This window comes from Sturnus vulgaris, chromosome 1 (assembly GCF_052056855.1).
Source record: "Sturnus vulgaris isolate bStuVul1 chromosome 1, bStuVul1.hap1, whole genome shotgun sequence".
Taxonomy (NCBI): Eukaryota; Metazoa; Chordata; class Aves; order Passeriformes; family Sturnidae; genus Sturnus; species Sturnus vulgaris.
Genome location: NC_142243.1, coordinates 70,006,762 through 70,024,287, shown reverse-complemented (window position 1 = coordinate 70,024,287; position 17,526 = coordinate 70,006,762). Strand labels below are relative to the sequence as shown.

At 47.2% G+C, this 17,526-nt stretch overlaps 1 protein-coding gene and 1 long non-coding RNA gene across 6 annotated transcripts in view; both read left to right on the top strand.

The window, feature by feature from the left end:
- The first annotated feature begins 221 nt into the window (after window positions 1-221).
- Window positions 222-3,323, top strand: LOC148225289 (uncharacterized). Its single transcript, XR_015805244.1, has 2 exons — window positions 222-363; window positions 1,579-3,323. It is a non-coding gene; the product is annotated as an uncharacterized LOC148225289 (long non-coding RNA).
- Window positions 3,324-10,845: 7,522 nt separating this feature from the next.
- The window catches only part of HIVEP1 (HIVEP zinc finger 1), a 128,330-nt gene continuing 121,649 nt past the window's right edge, over window positions 10,846-17,526 (top strand). The window contains exons 1-2 of one of the 5 annotated variants that reach the window (XM_014878605.2): window positions 10,846-10,911; window positions 15,165-15,311. In XM_014878605.2, coding sequence (XP_014734091.2) covers window positions 15,272-15,311 — 40 coding nt within the window. In that variant the 5' untranslated portion in view covers window positions 10,846-10,911; window positions 15,165-15,271. Of the gene's footprint in view, window positions 10,912-12,044; window positions 12,197-12,983; window positions 15,312-17,526 lie in introns of those variants that run through there. The other 4 variants (XM_014878614.2, XM_088169489.1, XR_015805243.1 and 1 more) reach the window with 4 other exon arrangements.

Here is a 17,526-nt window from a genome sequence, read left to right as displayed (position 1 = left end):
TGTCGCTTTTGCAGCATTCTTTCTTTCCAGGTTTTAGCTCAGCCGGGTCATAAGCACATGTTTACTGTGAGGCTGTCTCTGCTGGTTGGAGATAATGCCCGTGTGAGGTACTGGTGACTGCTCCAGGGCAGAGGTCTCCATTCCCACTGATCAGCCAGCAGGTGGAAATGTGTTTACATACACCATTTGCTTCTTTACAGAATGAACTCAGTTATCTCAAACCACTGAAGAAGGCAGTCTGAACTAGCCAACATGCAGTGGAGCAGTTCAAGGAGTGTCCACACAAACCCTTCTGCTGGCAAAGAAGGAGCTGTGAACTTCAGGTGGGACTCCGACACGCACAATCACAGCTGAAAAAGTAAGGTGAGTAGAAAACATTTATCCACAGCCTGGAAATCCATCTGATTTTAACCTGGTCCATTTGAGGTAATGGTAGCACATGGACAGGATTTAAAATATTAAAAGATTCCAACATAAACTAAATTAAAAACTAATTACAGAAACTTGCAATGAAGAGGGAAGAATAAACATAATAACTGAACTCTATTAAGGGATTTCCATTTGTACGGGAACATTTGCAAAACTGAATGTTTTAAAAATTGTTTCAGATAATTTGGCCGGGAATAATTATCATATAAAATAAGACTATAAAAGAAAAAAACAAAATTAAGAGAAAACAGAGAAAACCAAATTAAGCTGAGACATGAGGTAAAGTAAGTTATTAATAACAATCATTGTTTCATATTTTGTATACTTTTTTTCCAACAGCCCCTGAAATGCCTTACTGCAGGATAATTAGAATATAATCTTGTTCCGGGAAATCCAGCACTTGCAAGCCCAGCCCTGTGTGTGTTTGCATTCAAGCCTGTCTGCACACTGCTTGAAATAACCTGACTGATGTGCCAGATACTCACTAGTATCTACTAGAGAGCAGAGAGAAGGCAAACAGCACTAATTTTTCAGTTGATTTTTAACTTAGGAAGGAGTACAGTTGCCACTAAAGACCATAAAAACTAGAGAGCATGTTGGGAAAGTTATCTTTGTGGAATGGAAAGATCAAAGGGAGAATCGATTTGGGAAAAACGGTCTAAAAGTGAGCACAACAGGTAGTAGTAGAAGTACAAAGCAGTAATGCAAATTAAAAAAAAAAAAGGAAGAAAGAAAGAAAAGAAAACATGTGGAAGGATGTTGGAAGTGCAGAAAAATTATTTCCAGATTTATAATGATTTGAAGACAAGCAAACTAGAAAGTTCTTGAATAGATTTTAAAGTAGCCTGGATGCAAATTGGAATGAAGGCCATATTATTTGAAGCTTGAAATTTTTGCCTAGAAGTACTTGCAATCCTTTTATTGCAGCTGTGTCTTTCTTTAACTTCCTAATCTTTTGCTTGCTGTGTGACATCAGATAGATTTTTAGAGTTAAGGTCTATTCCAAGCCTTAGAGGTTCTAAAATCATAAGCCATATGTTTGGAAATGGAGAGGGGGGCTTAAGAAACAGCGAATTAACATAGTGACATATAGGTTGTATATATATACGTGTATGTTTTACAGTTTCTTTTGCTCATTCTCACCATCAGGGTCCTGAGAACACTTAACAGTTCTCAATAAACCTGGCCAGCCTCATCGGAGACTCTCACCCAACCACCTTAAAAGAGAGCAGAGCCCCTTTTTAGTTCAGCTGGGGACTGTCAGCCTCTGCTTGACCTGTCAGGGGTATTTTGGTCCCCAGCTCAGCCTGGCTAGGGCTTGCTATGGATACCTTTTCTCTGAAACTCATTGTCTGGACCGGCTTCCCAGCCTAAACTGGGCACTGTCTTATCATCATCGCCCTACTTGGACATCACTGGACCTGACTTATGAACTGGCTTCCTGGTTCTGCCTTCCTGGTTTGATCTTGGAACTGCCCTGTCAGCATGCTTTTGTCTCATGATCTGGACTCTTAGTTGCTATCTCTGAGCCCATCCTGCTTGGCTTACTGGAGGCTACGGGGCAGGCTGTGGGGTCACCTCAGTTCCTGGCTTGCCATCCCTTGGAGAAATGACCTGCTTTTGCTGCTCTCTCTTCTGCTTTCTTCAAGTGTGTGTGTCTGTGAGTGCACAGAGGTGAGGCACTGTGCTGTCACGATGACAGAAGGTGGTGGCTCCTACCCACTCCACAGAAATGCTGTAACTGAAGTCATCTTTTTGCCTACGGAGGAAGAAGCTGTTGTTAACTGTTTACTCTTCTCCTGGAAGCAGGAAAGCAGCAGTAGAAGACAGCAATAAGGAATAGAAGTCTCTGGCAGCATTGCTACATCATCTGCACTACAGGAGGAAAATCTAGATAGTGGTTTTATTTTCAGATGTGAAGATCTGTGGTTCAGATTTAGCTAGAGGACTTTGCCCACAAATATAGATAATCCTCTATTCAATGTTTCACTTCACTGCAAAGCCTTACTTGTCTAGGTAAGAAATGTGTGCTGACGTGCCTCATGTGTTTCCAGAGCTCAGTGTTAGGTCACACTCGGTACTTCTTATCAGTCAGACTGATCCACTTGTGTATTATAGGTCAAGGGGACTGGGATTATGCAGCAAGCTTCCAGAAACACCTTTTGATTACTTTTTGTCACTGCATCCATCCAACTCCACAATATCAAGGAATGTTTTTGGCCTTAGTAGTAATAACGCTGGGCAGCAGGTCCCAAATTTGAAAACAAGAACCAGCTATTTGTAATTCCATGTGTTCTCTGTGCTTCTTGGGAGCTGCTTAAGAGGTATCCACCAAATGGTCAGCCCAGAGGGAGGATGATAGAGAAATGAGTGAAGGAAGCGTCAATCCTTCTGTTCCTAACCTGCAGCTTCTCAAGCTACATCCAGATTGGGAAAAATAAGATGGAACACAGTGTCTCCTCATGCAGTCTGCGTAGGGAAAAGGTGCTTTGAAATTGGAAGAGAAGCAGTGTGGAGAACAACAGGATAAAGAGACAAAACACAACAGGATGACAGGCCCTGGGAATGGGAGTAGGGAATGAAGAATTAGTTAAAAAAGAATGTGTAAGTGGAAAGGGTATATTAAAAAGGAAGTTTATATGCAAACAGTGGGGCAAAAAGGGGAGATACAAAGGTAGATATCATGAGTTTGGCTTCCATAAACCAGACTGAATTATCCTGCTTACTTTATCCTGCAGTCCATAGCACTGGAGTGAAGTGTTTCTACATCTCGGTTTTTGTGAATAATATGTTCTTGGCATCAGCTTTGGTTTTAATGTGATTTGGTTTTTAAACATAATTAGAAGTGTTTTTACAGCTTTGTGTATTTCTGTTTAAGAGACAACAAAAAGCAATGCACGGTTATGTTTTTTTTTACCAGAGAAAGATCTCTAAAACATTACACCAGAATGGCACTACTGTCTTGGTAATTAGAACATGCATGGTGGATCATTGCAGAATTGGCTCTGAATGTTTGCCAGCAAAGCCTCTGACTCAACAGAAAGCACAACCTGTGGTTTGTTAGCCCCGTTGACCTCGGTGCCTCATTGTGCAAGCTGTTCACAGGATCAGATACCCCAAAATGGATCCTTAGATGGGGGAGGAGGTGTTCAGCAATGTTTCAGTTATGAACCTTCTTGATTTAGTAATAGTCACTCTCCTTTTTCATTTGGAGTTCACTGTGGAGGCTACAGTAAGATCATCAGGGACTCCAGGAATGCATGATCCCACTAAGCCAAGGGGATAGCTCACATGCTCAAATGATGCCTGTAAAACTTGATACAAGAACCCCTTAAGCACGTGCTCTGGTTTTCTGAGAGTGCATTAGTGGGACTTAACAGACACACAAATTCTTTCCTGAAGATAGGCACAGGAAAAATTACTCCACAAAGGAAATGCCTCTCCATAGAGGGATTCACAGCTGTGCTGTGTACTCTTCCCCCTCACTGCACTCTGGTGCCTGAAGCCTTTGGGGAGCCGAGCTGTTCTTCACAGGCTTGTCTCCTATCTGTGTCCAGCATCTGCCTCATGTGGCTTGGCTCTCTTTATCTCAGCTGGCCTGGCCTCCATGCTGGATTTCTTCTGGTCAAGCAGACAAACAGTATTTTTAAGAAGTGAGTGCACACTGTTTTTGGGTTTATGGGTTGACTGGCTGCTCATCCTGTAGCATTTCTATGGCAATAATATAATCTAAGTATCTTGAAGGAACTTTGACAATTTAAGCCAGCAGAGGATTCAATGTCTTAATTTGCTTTTTCTTGTGTTTCCATGAGCTTATCTGCAAGTTTAACAGTGCATCAGTGTCAGATTCTACTTTCTACAAATGTACACACATTTAATTCATCAGAATGGCTGTTCCACAGTTTGGTCAAAATAATATATAAACCATATTTTTGTGACTTAAAAAAGGCCTTAACACTTGCTATAAAGACAGGGCTGGGGAATGATTCACCTCTGAAGGAAATAGTGTGCTATTTCTGTTGTACCACTTCTTAAGCCAACAGACAAACAGCTTTGAGACCTGCTGCTGCACCCTAGAACGTGTTTCGATGTTGCCTTTCAAGTGTTTAAACAGAAGGTAGAGTCAGTTGTGAAATGTCTTACTCCTTTTTGATGAAAAGGAGCTTCAGCTGGAATGTGACAAAGCCGTGGCACAACTTTCTGGAAGGGTGCAATGTGCAGCTGGAGCTGAAGAAGTCCATGTGGAGGCTGCCAAGCCAGACTGGAGCAACAGTTTGGGTCGGGGGAAACAGGGCTGGATGTTGCAGCAGCCATCAGCTGATCCATGAAAAACCAAACCCCAGTTATTTCTCTCCTTGCTACAGTAAGAAGCCAGCCTTGACCCGTGTTTATTATTCATATCACTGCAGTTCTCCTTCGTCTGTCTTTCCTCTATCTTGCACGCTACATGGATAATTGTTTATCAGTGTGTGAAAATGGGTAAAGGATGCAGTCATACTGCTGTGACAGGATTTTTGGAAAATGAGATCCATGGCTTTTACAGTGTTGGCCTTGTGAAATTTTGGAACACCTGCAAGACTGCAAGTGCTCTGTTTTCAACTTGCATTTGTTTCCTACAGTGTGTTTTTAAAGTTTTCTACACTCCTCAGCATTGGAGCTTGACCTTGTTAGCCTTTGACAGTGATTTATAAAATCACTGGCCACAACTAGAGAAAATGATTTTTCAGGAGACCCCATAAACAGGGAAATTACATAGAACCACAATAATTCAAGGCAAAGCCATATGTTTAATTATTATTGCAGCCATTTGAATTTAAGGATGACTGAACATCTTTAAATGATAGAGCATGGCTTATGAAAGGTGAGCTGTGTGGTTTGTGATGCACCACTGCAAATATTCAGTGTACTACGTGAATACCACTTCATAGTTCTGAGGAATAAAGGCTAAAGGAACTTGAAGCTTTGTTGTTGATCTTTGCCTAGTGATCTGCAATATGCTTACAAAGTAAACATTCCAGTAATCAAATAAACTTTAACATATTTGAGAATTTTCAATAGAATGGGGATTACTTTCCCCTTTGTGGATTTCTTCTATTCATATCTGTATAGGGAAGGAGACAAGGGAAAACACTTCCACAGAAAATAACTGTGTTTTGCTTATTTCCTTTTAACCCTGCAACCTTTGAGCTGCTAAGCTAACATGCTCAAAAAGTGATATTTAAAAGACCTCTCCCACACACGTCTATGGCAAGCAATACAAGAGGACCACTGAATGGCAAAAATACTTGGGGAAGAAAGCCTGGGTTGGAATGCTTTTTAATCATTCAGATATGTTAAATTGTTTGTGGTCGAACCTAAAGAAAAAGCATACCACTGAAGGCATCTTGGCAAGGTGCACTTGCATTAAGTGCCTCATGTGTCTCCTGTTTCTTTAACTGATAAAATGAAAGGCTTAGGAAAAAGTGCTGGCAAACCACACCATATTTAAATGCACAGTTCAGAACCTAGAGCTACTGAGAAAGAAAGATCAGAGTGAACTGGTGGGGTGAGGTAAAAAGGAGATGCAGTGGAAAATATGAGCAACTTCATGAAAAAGTTCAGAAACCTGTCTAACTCAGAAGTAAAAATACCAGGGTGGAAGGGAATAGAAGGGCTGTGAAAGTGCAGAGCCTGCTGACCTACAGAAGAGCAGCTTTTTCTGAAAAGACAGAAGTAACTGTCAGTGGAAAGCCAAAAGCTCTGGGACTTGCTTTTCATGGGTACATCTATACTTAACTTCAGAGCACCGGCCCAAGCTCAAACTTGCCTCATGTTTGGACACAAGACTCTGCTCAAGGCCTTGGGTGAGCTCCATCTCTGGGAGGAGGTGGGGAATCTGTGCTGGCTCAGCCCTTTGATAGAACCCAAATGGCATCATACAATGCACTTCAGATGAGCCTTTGCCTTCTCCTAAATCCTCCATTCCAGATCTCATATTCCTGTGTGGCAATTATCTCCCTTCCAGAAGTGCGTAATGTCACATCCCACAAAACTCTGCTGGATGTGTGGTGTGCTGAGTATGAGACATTCACAGCATGCCAGTGGTCCAGCCTGCTCCTTATCCTGCTAAGGGCAGGTCAGCAGCAGCAGGGCCACACCATCTGCCCACCACTGGGGCTTCCTCTTGGACAAAAAGGCAGCAGTCATTTGACCAGTACAATTTTAATTATTCTTTGTTTTGCTCCTTAGACTTTGGCATGCTGTCATAAATGGTTTGGCCAGGCAGGGAGTGGGGCCAGCCTGCAAAGTGCTGAGGGTGACTCCCTGTCTCTTGGCCTCGTCAGGTGTCTCTGCAGGGAGGATGCTGCATGAGGTGTGGGCTCGGCACTGGTCTCACCAGGGCTTGCAGTACCAAAGGACACTGCACAGGGACCCTGTTAGGAGATATTCTTCTCATTGTCTGCTTTGCTCTGTGGCTGGTCTCTTGTCTGATCTCTATCCTGTGACCAGCCCCATGAGACCTCATGTGCTGGGAGGAAAGAAGGCTGATGTCAGGCTGTGGTGGTGGTGGTTAAAGCAGGGTTAAAATAGGATTTCTTCCCCTGCCTCCATGAGCTGTCCTGTGATTACCCTTGGGGGAGCACCCCAGCAATTGGGACTCTTCCAAAGAGGGAGAACAAAAAGTAACCAAAAGAGATTTTAGCATGGCCTCTTAAACACAGGTATTCTTGTCTGAGATCATTAAGATGAATATGATGTAAATAAGTAGATATGGTATTGGTGATATTGAAGTTCACTGAAATGTTTGGTTAATAATACCTGGAAAAAAGGTGAAGCTCTGTCAGTGAACTGTGCCCTATACCACACGATTAACCTGAAGCTGGACAGAATTATACCTTTTTCTTAGCCACAGGAGTTCATACCAAGTACCACCACACAGAACTGCAGTGTACCCAATTAAATAAAAAGGAAGGTTGTGCCAAAATTATTCGATGGAACAGTTTGCATTATTTTATGCCATTTCCGCCAAATCAGAAAGAACCGAGCCAGCTTATGGGACAGTGAAAAGCAACCCAAGTTCAGGACATCCTGAGAAGGCTGGAGATGAAGGATATTGCCATGCAAAATGTCCCAGTGAAGACCAGTTTCTTGTTTGGAGCTGCAGGCTGTGAGGAGTGGTGCATGACCAGGTCCCTGCTGCCGCCTTTGCCTACCTCCAGGAAAGTGCCTGGCTGTTGCTGACAAGGGAGAGTTGTGAGTATCTGGGGTGACAGCTACTGCTACAGAAAAGGGGAAAATGACCTCCCCTCACACTAGCGGTTGCTGCCCTATCTCTCCAGCCCCGCTGCAGGAGTGGCAAGCCCTGGAAAAGCTCTAAGCACCCGCTGGTACCAGGTAAGCCAAGATTCTCTGACTTACGTATGAGTAGTGCTCAACGAGAAGCCTCAGAGCATAAACTAATAGACAGCAGTTCTTTTAGTGAAACCTTTATGTTAATTCAATACAGACTACTTATGGAATTTCCCTTCTCTGAGAAAATCTCGGCTTCTATAGAGAACAGCACTCAGTCTTGTTCTTTTTCTTTTCAGAACTTCAGAAGTTCCCTCAAAAATTCCCCAAAGCCTTAATAATAATGATTCTCAGTTGCATGTCAGGATGTAATGCACAATGTAAAGTTTTCACATTTGACGCTCAGCATATTTAAATTTACCACAGTGCTTCACATTCAATTTATGCCAAGAATTCTAGCAAAATCACATACTGTTCAACTAGAGATTTATCATGGGGTGCTTAACAATGAATTATTCAAGACTACCTAATGTATCGTGGTTTCTTGAGAGCCTAATGTGTGTATGTGTATATATTTATATATAAAATACCTGTGAGCCATTACAGAAAACCAGTTTCTGAGCGAGGTTTCAAGAGAAAAACTAGTGGATGTTTAAAAATAGGTGTCCTCCTGAAAAATACAGTGGCGTTTTAGAGAGAAGAAAACCTCAATAATCTTCCCTGTTCAGCTATACACAGTCATTTAAAGAGGATCTATATCCTGTAGGACTCCTTTTAGGTGAAATTTTTAAAGTATCTAAATTCTGCAATGAAGGTGTTGTTGTGGGTTTTTTCCTATGTGCCAATTGATGTGGCATTTTAGATCTCACTGAAAAGTTTTAAAGAATTTCCCTCATTTGCAGGTTTGAGAAGATTACTCTGTGCCTCCTACTAGCAATCATCCACAGCACTTTTCCCAAAGTACTTTACTGAGTGGGTATGCACTTCCTTTTTACTGACGGGAAAACAGATAGAAAAAGATGAAGTGGTCTTCCCGGGATAAACAGCTTGGTATGCTGCCTTTTCAAAGCCCTTAGGATTGCACTTTTTACCTGGCCAGGGGGCAGCCTGCTGGAACGACATTCAGCTGGGCTCAAGGCAGCTCTTCAGCCCTCAGTTCTGCTCGTTCGAGGGGAACAGGTTGAGGAGAGTCCTCAGCTCACAGCTGCCTCTTTGGCCACTTTTTCAGATGGCCAAGGAAATTACTCCAAGGCCAGACTTTCAGTTCTTCCTTGTTCCTCTGACCCAAACTGGATCTGAGATGACCGGTTTTATATCCAAGGGTGGATCAGCTGCCACCATCTGATATTCATTCCTGGGGTCCTGTCTCCTCTTTGACACCTCATTGTGTCTTTCTTGTTAAGACAGTTGTGCATGTTTGCAGAAGAAGGGCACCTATTATATCCCTGTACACATCGGTGTGGTGAGAGGGCTGGATTTTCACAGCCCTCTGGGTGTAAAAGGCAGTTTGACTACTTCTAGTAGAAGAAACTTTTCCTGCTGGCTGCCGGGGGTTTGCTATGGTCTTATTTCAACTTGCAAGCTGTAGCATTTATTTTGAGCTTTCTCAGGTCTTTGTGAAGAGATGAGTGACCTACAACTCCCTTTGGAACCACAGCAGCTGGGATGGCTCCTTTTCCCTAAGATATCTTGTGAGGAAGGGCCAGTATCTGATGCTTTCTCCTTGATGACTCTGGTGATCACAGTCTGAGGCTTTCAGACAATGAGTAGCAAAGAAGCAGCTAGATGCTATGTGTCCCAGAGGTCTGCAGGACAGACTTTAAGGGACAGCTAAGCAGAACAAGTAGAGTTCAGACCTAGCTTCAGAGGTTGCTTGGTCTTGGGTTTGTGACTGGTCAGACTTGGTACGATAATTTAATCTTATGGCACCTCTAGGATCATATTATGCTGATGTGTTTAGGATAACACCAACTCCATTCTTTAGCAAGTCAGAGCCTCAAGTCTAAAAGCCAGACAAAGGAAGAACGAGGCGGGGGGTGGCAGACAAGGAGGAAGATGAGCACCATTTCTAACAATAAAGAATCATCATTTTCTTATGAATAGCAGAACACATTTCTCCAGAAGATACTCTCCTCTTTGAGGGTCTGACTTTTCCATGAATCCCCAGTTCAACGATGAATACTATGTCTTGCCAGTTGCAAACTAGCCAGGGATTTCACTTACATTTGCCTCCCGTGTTGCCTCTGGGCAGGACGTAGGACAGGTTACCCACAGCAGAGAACCTGCCACCATTGTAAGTGTTCTCCAGGTATAATTTAAGTAAGCTCAAGAGGAAAAATAGCCCAGAGACAGCGCCTGTGGCCAAAACCTCAGGCAGAAGTGGAGTCACATCAGTCTACAGCTATACAGTGAGCTGCTCTGCATCTTCCTGCCTTGTTTTCTCCCCTGTGAAATGGGGATTGAAGTACTCATCTGTCCTACAATCATGATTAAATGTAGGTTGAAAGAAGGCCCTGTAAAAACCTGAAAAACTCTGAGAATGGTGGTCCTGTTCGATTAAAGCAGGATCTAGTCTGGACACTGTAACTCCAAAGGGAAGGACGTAGCAGGACCAAGGTGCTCACAGCTGAACACACAGGCTGCCAGGGGAGTGCGGGCACGGGGAGAGGGAGAACGCGGAGGTGATGCAAGAAATATTTAATTAGGTTTATTTGCCAAAGACATCACGTACTAGCTTCAAAAGCAAACCCAATGGAAAACCCGAGTGGCAATGAAAAGCTGCCAAACATGCTTCGTCGGGGAGTTCGGGTGACCAAAAAAAAAAAAAAAAAAAAAAAAAGCCAAATTCCCCTCCTCAGTCAGTACCCAAAGCCTAGCCCGGGCCCCCTCGCCCACGGCGGGGCAGAAGGGAGGGCAGCCCTTGGCCGGGGAGGGTGACCCGGCACGGAGAGCACACATACACACAGACACACGTGTGGGCTGTGCGCACACACACCCCCGCAGCTGATGCAGGAAACGCACCGCGGCGGCACAGCCCCCACCGGCAAAACCCGCGTCCCGGGCCAAAAAAGGGGCGCCGCGGCGGAGAGCACGACGCGCCTCCTCCTCGTATTTCCTCCCCCGCCCACTTCCAGCGGCGGAGGGGCTCGCTGCCGCCGCCGGCTGCCGCCCGGGATGGAAAGTTGTAGCCGCGGCGGGATGCGCGGCGCGGCGGTGAGTTTCCCCAGCGGCGCCGGGGCGCGGCGGGCCGGGCGGGGGCGCGGGGAAGCCCGTCCGGGCGGGCGGCAGGGAGGAACCTCCGGGATCTCCGCGTCAGCCCCGTCTCTCTGCGTGTCCGTCCGTGTGTGTGTGTGTGTGTGTGTGTGTGTGTGTGCGCGCCCGGCCGTGCCGGTGCCCCGGGGGCCGGGCCCTGCCAGGGGGGAGCGCGACGCGCACCGCGCAGCGCCCCGAGCGGCCGCTTCGGCCGTCGGGGGGAGGCGCTGCCTCGTGCCCTGCCGAACGGGGACCCCCCCTTGAGGAGACCCCCGGGAGTTGTGGCGGCGAGGTGTGCCCCCCCCCCGGCTCGGGGCAGGAGCCGGGGCGGCGGCGGCACCCGGAGGGTCCCACCGGTGAGAAGAAGGAGGAGGAGGAGAAAGAAGAGGAGGAGGAGGCGGCGGGGCAGCAGCGGCCCCCCGGCGCGCCGGCCGTGCCTCCCCCACCGGGCCGCGAGGAAACCCCCTCGGTGACCCCTCCCCCGACCCGGGGAGGGGGCGGGACCGGGAGACCCGGTGACGTCACTGCTCCGGCCGCGCTTCCTGCAATAGAAAGTGAGAGAAGGTAAAACACCCCCCGCCCCCCCGCGCTCCCCCCGACGGTGACCGGGGCGCCGGGGGGAGGGGCGGGGCGGGCCCGGCGGGGAGCTCGGCTCTCCCCGAGGGGACCCCGGCGGATGCGCTGAGCCCGCCCGTCCTCCCTCCCTCCCTCCCCCGCCGGGCCCGCCCCGCCTCTCCCGCCTGCCAGGGGAGGCTCCCACTCCCCCGCCCCCCGTTCCCCCGCATTGTGACCCCCCCCCTCCCCGTCCACCGCCCCACGGCCGAGGGGCAGGGCCGCGATGGGGGCTCCCGGGTGGGACGTGGGGGATGGGGCTCCCGGAGGAGGGGTCTGCTGCCGCGGGGGGCGGGCGCGGCCGGGGGCCGGGGGGCTGCGGAGCGGGGCCGTGCCGGGGGGCGGCGCCTTGGCCGGCCCGGGGGGACGGTGCATGGAGGAGGGGTGGGTGCCGCTGCCGGGCTCTGTGTGTGCGTGTGTGTGCGGGCGCGGTGGCGGCTGTGGCGGCGGCGCTGGGTCATGTTTGTGTTTGAGGTTGTCAAGTGAAGGAGGCTCCCGGCCCCCCCGCTCCCCCCGCTCTTTCTCCCTCCCTCCCTCCCTCTCCCTCCCGCCGCCGCCGCCGCCGCCGCGCAGGGGTCGCCGCGCTCCCCGCCGCTGCCGCCGCCATCAGCCGCCGCGCCGGCCCCTCCGCCAGGTTTGCAGCGGGCCCCGCGGGGGGCGGGAGGGGGCTCGGGAGGCGCTGCGGGGACGAGGGGTGCGGGGCGGGACGGCTGTCCCCCGCCGCCCCCCTCGGCGTGGAGCTGCGGCAGCCACAACACAATGTGTCCTCCGCCGGCGGCGGGGGGGGGGGGGAACGGGCGGGCGGGCGGGCGGGGACGGGGAGGACCGCAGGCCCCGATCCCCTCCTCAACCCGCCGCGCTCCGCCGCAGCCCCTCCGGGACGCGCGGAGACTCCGCGCTCCGGCTGCGCCCGCCCGCCCGCGCTGCCCCCGGGGGTGCCGGTGCGCCCCGGCTCCGGCTGGGTTTGTCCGGGCGGCCCCCCCCTTCTCCCCGGGTCTGCAGCCGGGATTTCGGGGGCACTGGGAGGCGCGGAGCCCCGGCCCGGCTGCTCTCGGCCCCGCCGCCGTCCCCGCTGGGTGCCGGGCCGCGGCCGCCCCCCGTCCCTCTCCCCCCTTCCCCCCCCACCCCCCCGCGGCATGTGTGCAGCGCTTTGTTCGGTGCGGCGTTGCAGAGGGGTTTTCCCAGGCTCCTCCCTCTTTATTCATTCATGGATTTTTTGCCTCCCTCCCTTCCCCTTCCTTTCCCTTCGCAGTCCCGCTCGCGCATACCGGCGGCTCCCCCGGCCCCGGGGCGGGTTGCCTCCCGCCCCGCTCCCCCATTTTTGGGTGGATACGGGGGGATGTGACCGCTGCGATCGCAAAGGCCCGTTTCTCCCTCTTCCCCCCCCCCCCCCTTTTTTTTTTTTTTCCCTCTTGTTCAAGCGAGGGAGGGACTGACTTGTGGCGTGGGTCCTGCCCGGTGTTTCCGCCGTGGCTCCCACACGGCCATCTCTCCCCCGAAGGAGAGGGTCCTGCTGGCGAGCGGGGAAGCTCGGTGGCATTAAAGCATCAGTAGGATGTCATTTGTGCTACAGGGAAGCGTCGGGAAGGGCTCCCGATTTACCGAGACCCCGGGGGATTTCAAACTCTCGCTCCAAATAACTTGTGTAAAGAAGTGACGGTGTTTATTAGCGTCTTTAAAAACCTCAGCTCAGCTCAGCCCCAGGGACTTTCCCAGTCCACCCAGAGGAAAGGGCGACTGGGGCTCAGGGAATGCTGGTCGCTTCAAGCCATCCAGACACTTTTCTCCATTTCCAGTTCGTGCCTAAGACCTGGAAAATGGACCTGTTAGCGTAAGGTTTTATTTAATTTGTAAATATTTCTGTTATGCTTGCAGATAAAGTGGTATGAGTTAACAGTTTGACAGGCACTGTGCTCAGTTTCGGATTTTTTCCATCTTTTTCCTTCAACATGCAGTAATACCCTAGTGAAGAATCGTTTAGTCAGAACAACATTTTCCAGCTTTCCTTTGTGTCAGTTGCAGTAATTTTTTTCCTCCTGTTTGGGTCTTTTTATGCAGCAACAGACACAAAAGAAACATTAAAAATTAATGATTATATTCCTCAACAGTATGTAGACTGAAGGGGTGGTTGCAAGGAGTCTATTTTAATTGGATTTGAATTAAATTTTCACAAAAACATGGTTGCCTTGAAAAACAATGTAAGTGCCCCTAAATTAATACTTGCAATAAATGCTAAAAATTCTACATTCTTCCTCCTTCGAGTGGCTGTCCTTAATCAATTTGCCTATATTAGGGGCCATTCCAAAGTTCATATAGTTTTAAAAAAAAAAATTTCCTAGTGTTTACTTTAAAGAAAAATCTGTTAACATGAAGTAGTATTACTATAAAAAGAAGCAGAAACTTGTTATTTTAAAATTTGGTTTAGATGGCAATTGAAATTACAGCAGTAATTTTCTTTTTTAAGTTCTTCTGCGTAAGTAGTTTTTCATAGGTCTTTGAGAGATTTCACATCCTGTATCAGAAACTGAACCAAGCACTCATTGAACTGTTAGCAATTCCTAAAAATGTTTGAAAACTAAGAAAGTGCAGGTAGGTCAAGAACTAGTGTGATCCTCTGCTGTACACTGATATTTCAGCAGGAACATCCCATAGGGAATTCTTCCAAACTTACATGTTCCATGTAAGGATTCTGTAGGTAATGTTGCAAATAGGATGATGCTTTGTGCATTTGCCCTCCCCTCTGTACTTCCCCCACCCGAAGCTGAAGATCTGTATCTGAAAGCCTGATGCCAAATTCTGTTTAATTTTTTGGATTTATTTGCATGAGACAAGGGTTGTTGGAAGATGTTTTCTGGCTTGAAAACAGCTGACAAATGTGGAAAAGTGTTTTAGTTTTCTCATGCTTCCTGAGTAATCCTAAAAGGAGTTCCAGCCTCACGTGGTTTTCTTAAGATACTGGAACACTTGACTCCATAAAACCTGTTGGGGAATCCGTTCAGTGCAGGTTGTGCAGCCGCACTGGGAGCTGCAGGTTGAGCTCTGGGTGGCGGGAGCCCGAGGCAAGAGGCAGGGAAGTGGTGCCGACCCTTTGCACAACAAAGGGCACTGGCATCTGTGGCCCTGCCAGGGCACCAGGGACACAGCAGGAATCCTGGACTCAACTGGAAGACCCCAGACTATGGCATGCATAAGACTGGGAGGGTGTAAAAGCCCAGGGAATCCTTGTGGATCCCTCCTCTGAGGCACCAGCTTGGGCTGTTCCTCTGGTGTTGCACCATGAAAAAACTACCTAAAGGGACCAGAGGTCTGAGATTGCTGTGGGAAACCTGGGTCGAGCCGGCAAGGAAATCTTGTCTGACTGTGTGAAAGTCAAGCCCGCTGTGAAGAGACTTTGGTCCCAGCAGTGTAACTCTGGTGGTCAGAGTGTGACAGCCACGGTGGCTCCTGGGCTGTCAGACAGGAAAGTTTCCTAAGCAAATCATAGGTGCAGAAATATTTCTTGCTGATTTCCATAGTCATTTGAGGATGAAAGGGATCAGATAGGTATCTTTGTTTTTCTTATTGTTGCCTGCATCTCATAACTTTCTCTGGTTTTTTTTTAGCATACGGAATAACTGAGCCCTTTGACAAGTTTATGGAGCTGCCATCTCTCTGCTTCCTGTACTTTCTGTTTCTGAGAGGAGAAAGTGGTGCATGAGATTAGAGGAAAATGCCTCGGACAAAGCAGATACATCCCAGAAATCTGAGAGGTATGTAGCTCTCAGTTGAGAAGGAAAAAGCTCTTGGGAAACTCGGTTGCAGTTTCGATTATGAGGTTAAAGGAATATGTATTTAAGAAGTTGGTTTTGTTCCAAAAGTAGTTTGTAAGCAGGTTTTAGGAGTTGTCCATGAGACCGCTCTCATTTTCACAGGGAAATAACTGGAATATGTCCTTATTCCTGCAGTCTGTGTACTTGACAGCATTCTTGATATTCTCCAGCCTACAGCAATAGCCAGCATGGACTTCGAAAATGTAAAGGAAGAAACAGTTTCCTTATCAGAGAATTTACAGTTGAAATACAGGGGGAGGTGGGAAAAGGGTGTGACGTGGCAGAACTTGACATCTGGCAGCCGGTAGTTGTTTTTCTTTAATAGTTTTCAGTTTGGCTTGCTTTTGAGGAGATCAAAATCTCCTCCCATGCATGGCTTCTCGCTATTTATCCATCAATTGTCACCCATGCTACCTTGAGCATTGCTGGGTTTGACCTTGGTCTCCTCGCTCTCCTGCCTTTGCACAGCCACACCGTAGCTTGGCTATGAGGGGCAAGCAGGCAAAAAAATCCTGCTCTGCAAACTGGCAAGCTTACATGTCCTAGCATTTCCTTGAACAAAATCCCAATGCACTTTACCAAGCCTGTATGAATGTGAGGAATCTGATCCTATGGATATTTGTTACTGCCTTGGTAGAAGTGGCCCTAGAGGAATTAAATGAAAGGAAAAATGCAGGTCAGTTGACGAGCAGACATCCATGTTGAGGGAGAACACGCTTCCATCTCCACCCTTTTACCCAGCTTTTGGGAGAACATGCTTCCACCTGCACCCTTACATGTAGCTGTCATCAGCTTTTTTCAGGTTAATTTTACAATTGCAGCGTGGAAGCATCCCTTCAGAGGAAAAAAGCCATTACAAAACCACAAACATCATCATAAGGCTTTAGGGGCAGGAACAGCATTTGATTCTGGTTTTAACTTTTTTATGTCAAAATACAGCAAACATCCTCACGTGTCTCAGTTAGTTTACAGTTGAAAGTCTCTCAAGGGCTTGTGCATACAGCTGTGTCTGAGATCTCGTGTTTGCAGACTGTTGTCATTGCTACCACTAAATCTCTGCTGGAGAAGACATTGTCTTTATTCAGGAAGTGCTGAGTAGCATTTTGGTATGATGGATAAACCTCTCTCACAGATCAGGAATTTTACATTTCTCCTGCTTGCTGGATGTGAAGTAATAAATCAGAGCTGAGTTTTTAATATTGCTGCTTACCAAGTTGCTGACAGAACTGAGCTTATGTTTTCTGATCAAATATGAGAGTGATCTGATTTTAGTACTCTGACTGATATCTACTCTTGTATTGCTTGAAACTTAATAGGAGTTAAATCTGTTGTAAAGCTCCCTATTCACTTAAATAAATAATCTAATTGAACTCTTAATTGTATAAGAAATGCGTTGCCTTTTTTTGCCTTGCATAATTTCTCCAGTCATTTAGCTTTTATCAACCCTGTTACAGCAGTTTTCATTAGTTCCTATTTTTCTACATCTAATGGAGTTCTTGAATGAATTGAGATGGGTTAAATGTTGAGAAGGGAAATAACAGTATACAGCAAGCCCATAGTTAGAAATTATGTTGGAACAGCTAAATGATTGTCAAAACTATACAGGTTGCTGCAAACTTCAACACCTTGTGAGCATATATTGCTACTGTCATGGGTTGTTAGAGGTGAAGTGATTTGAAAAATCAGTTAACTTCTCATTAGTTATACACTATTTCCATTTCTAGTCTAAATAATGAAGAAAACTAGACTTCACTTTCTTTAGTCATCTTATCTGCCCCTGAGAGCATTGCAGAAAATACTTGCTTGAACTCTGTTTTTGCTGGAACTTGGGGAAGCTAAAAAGTTTCACAGGTCTATTTTCTGACAGCTTATTTTTGTGTATGCAAAGGTTAGACACATCTTAAATTGATACTATTAATTAACCATTAAAACTTTAAAAGATGTGTGGTTTAGCACATGCTTTAATCCATGATAACTAGTGTTGATGACAACTAAATGTGCAAAAAAGCATAGATGTATATGGCTGAAGGTGAAACTCAGGAAACTTGGCAACCAAAAAAATTCATACAGTAACGTTTGAAAAATGAAGGTGTAATATTAAGTAACCTGTGTTTTTACAGGTTTTTAGGCTAAAAGCTATTTTTAAGTTGTCTAA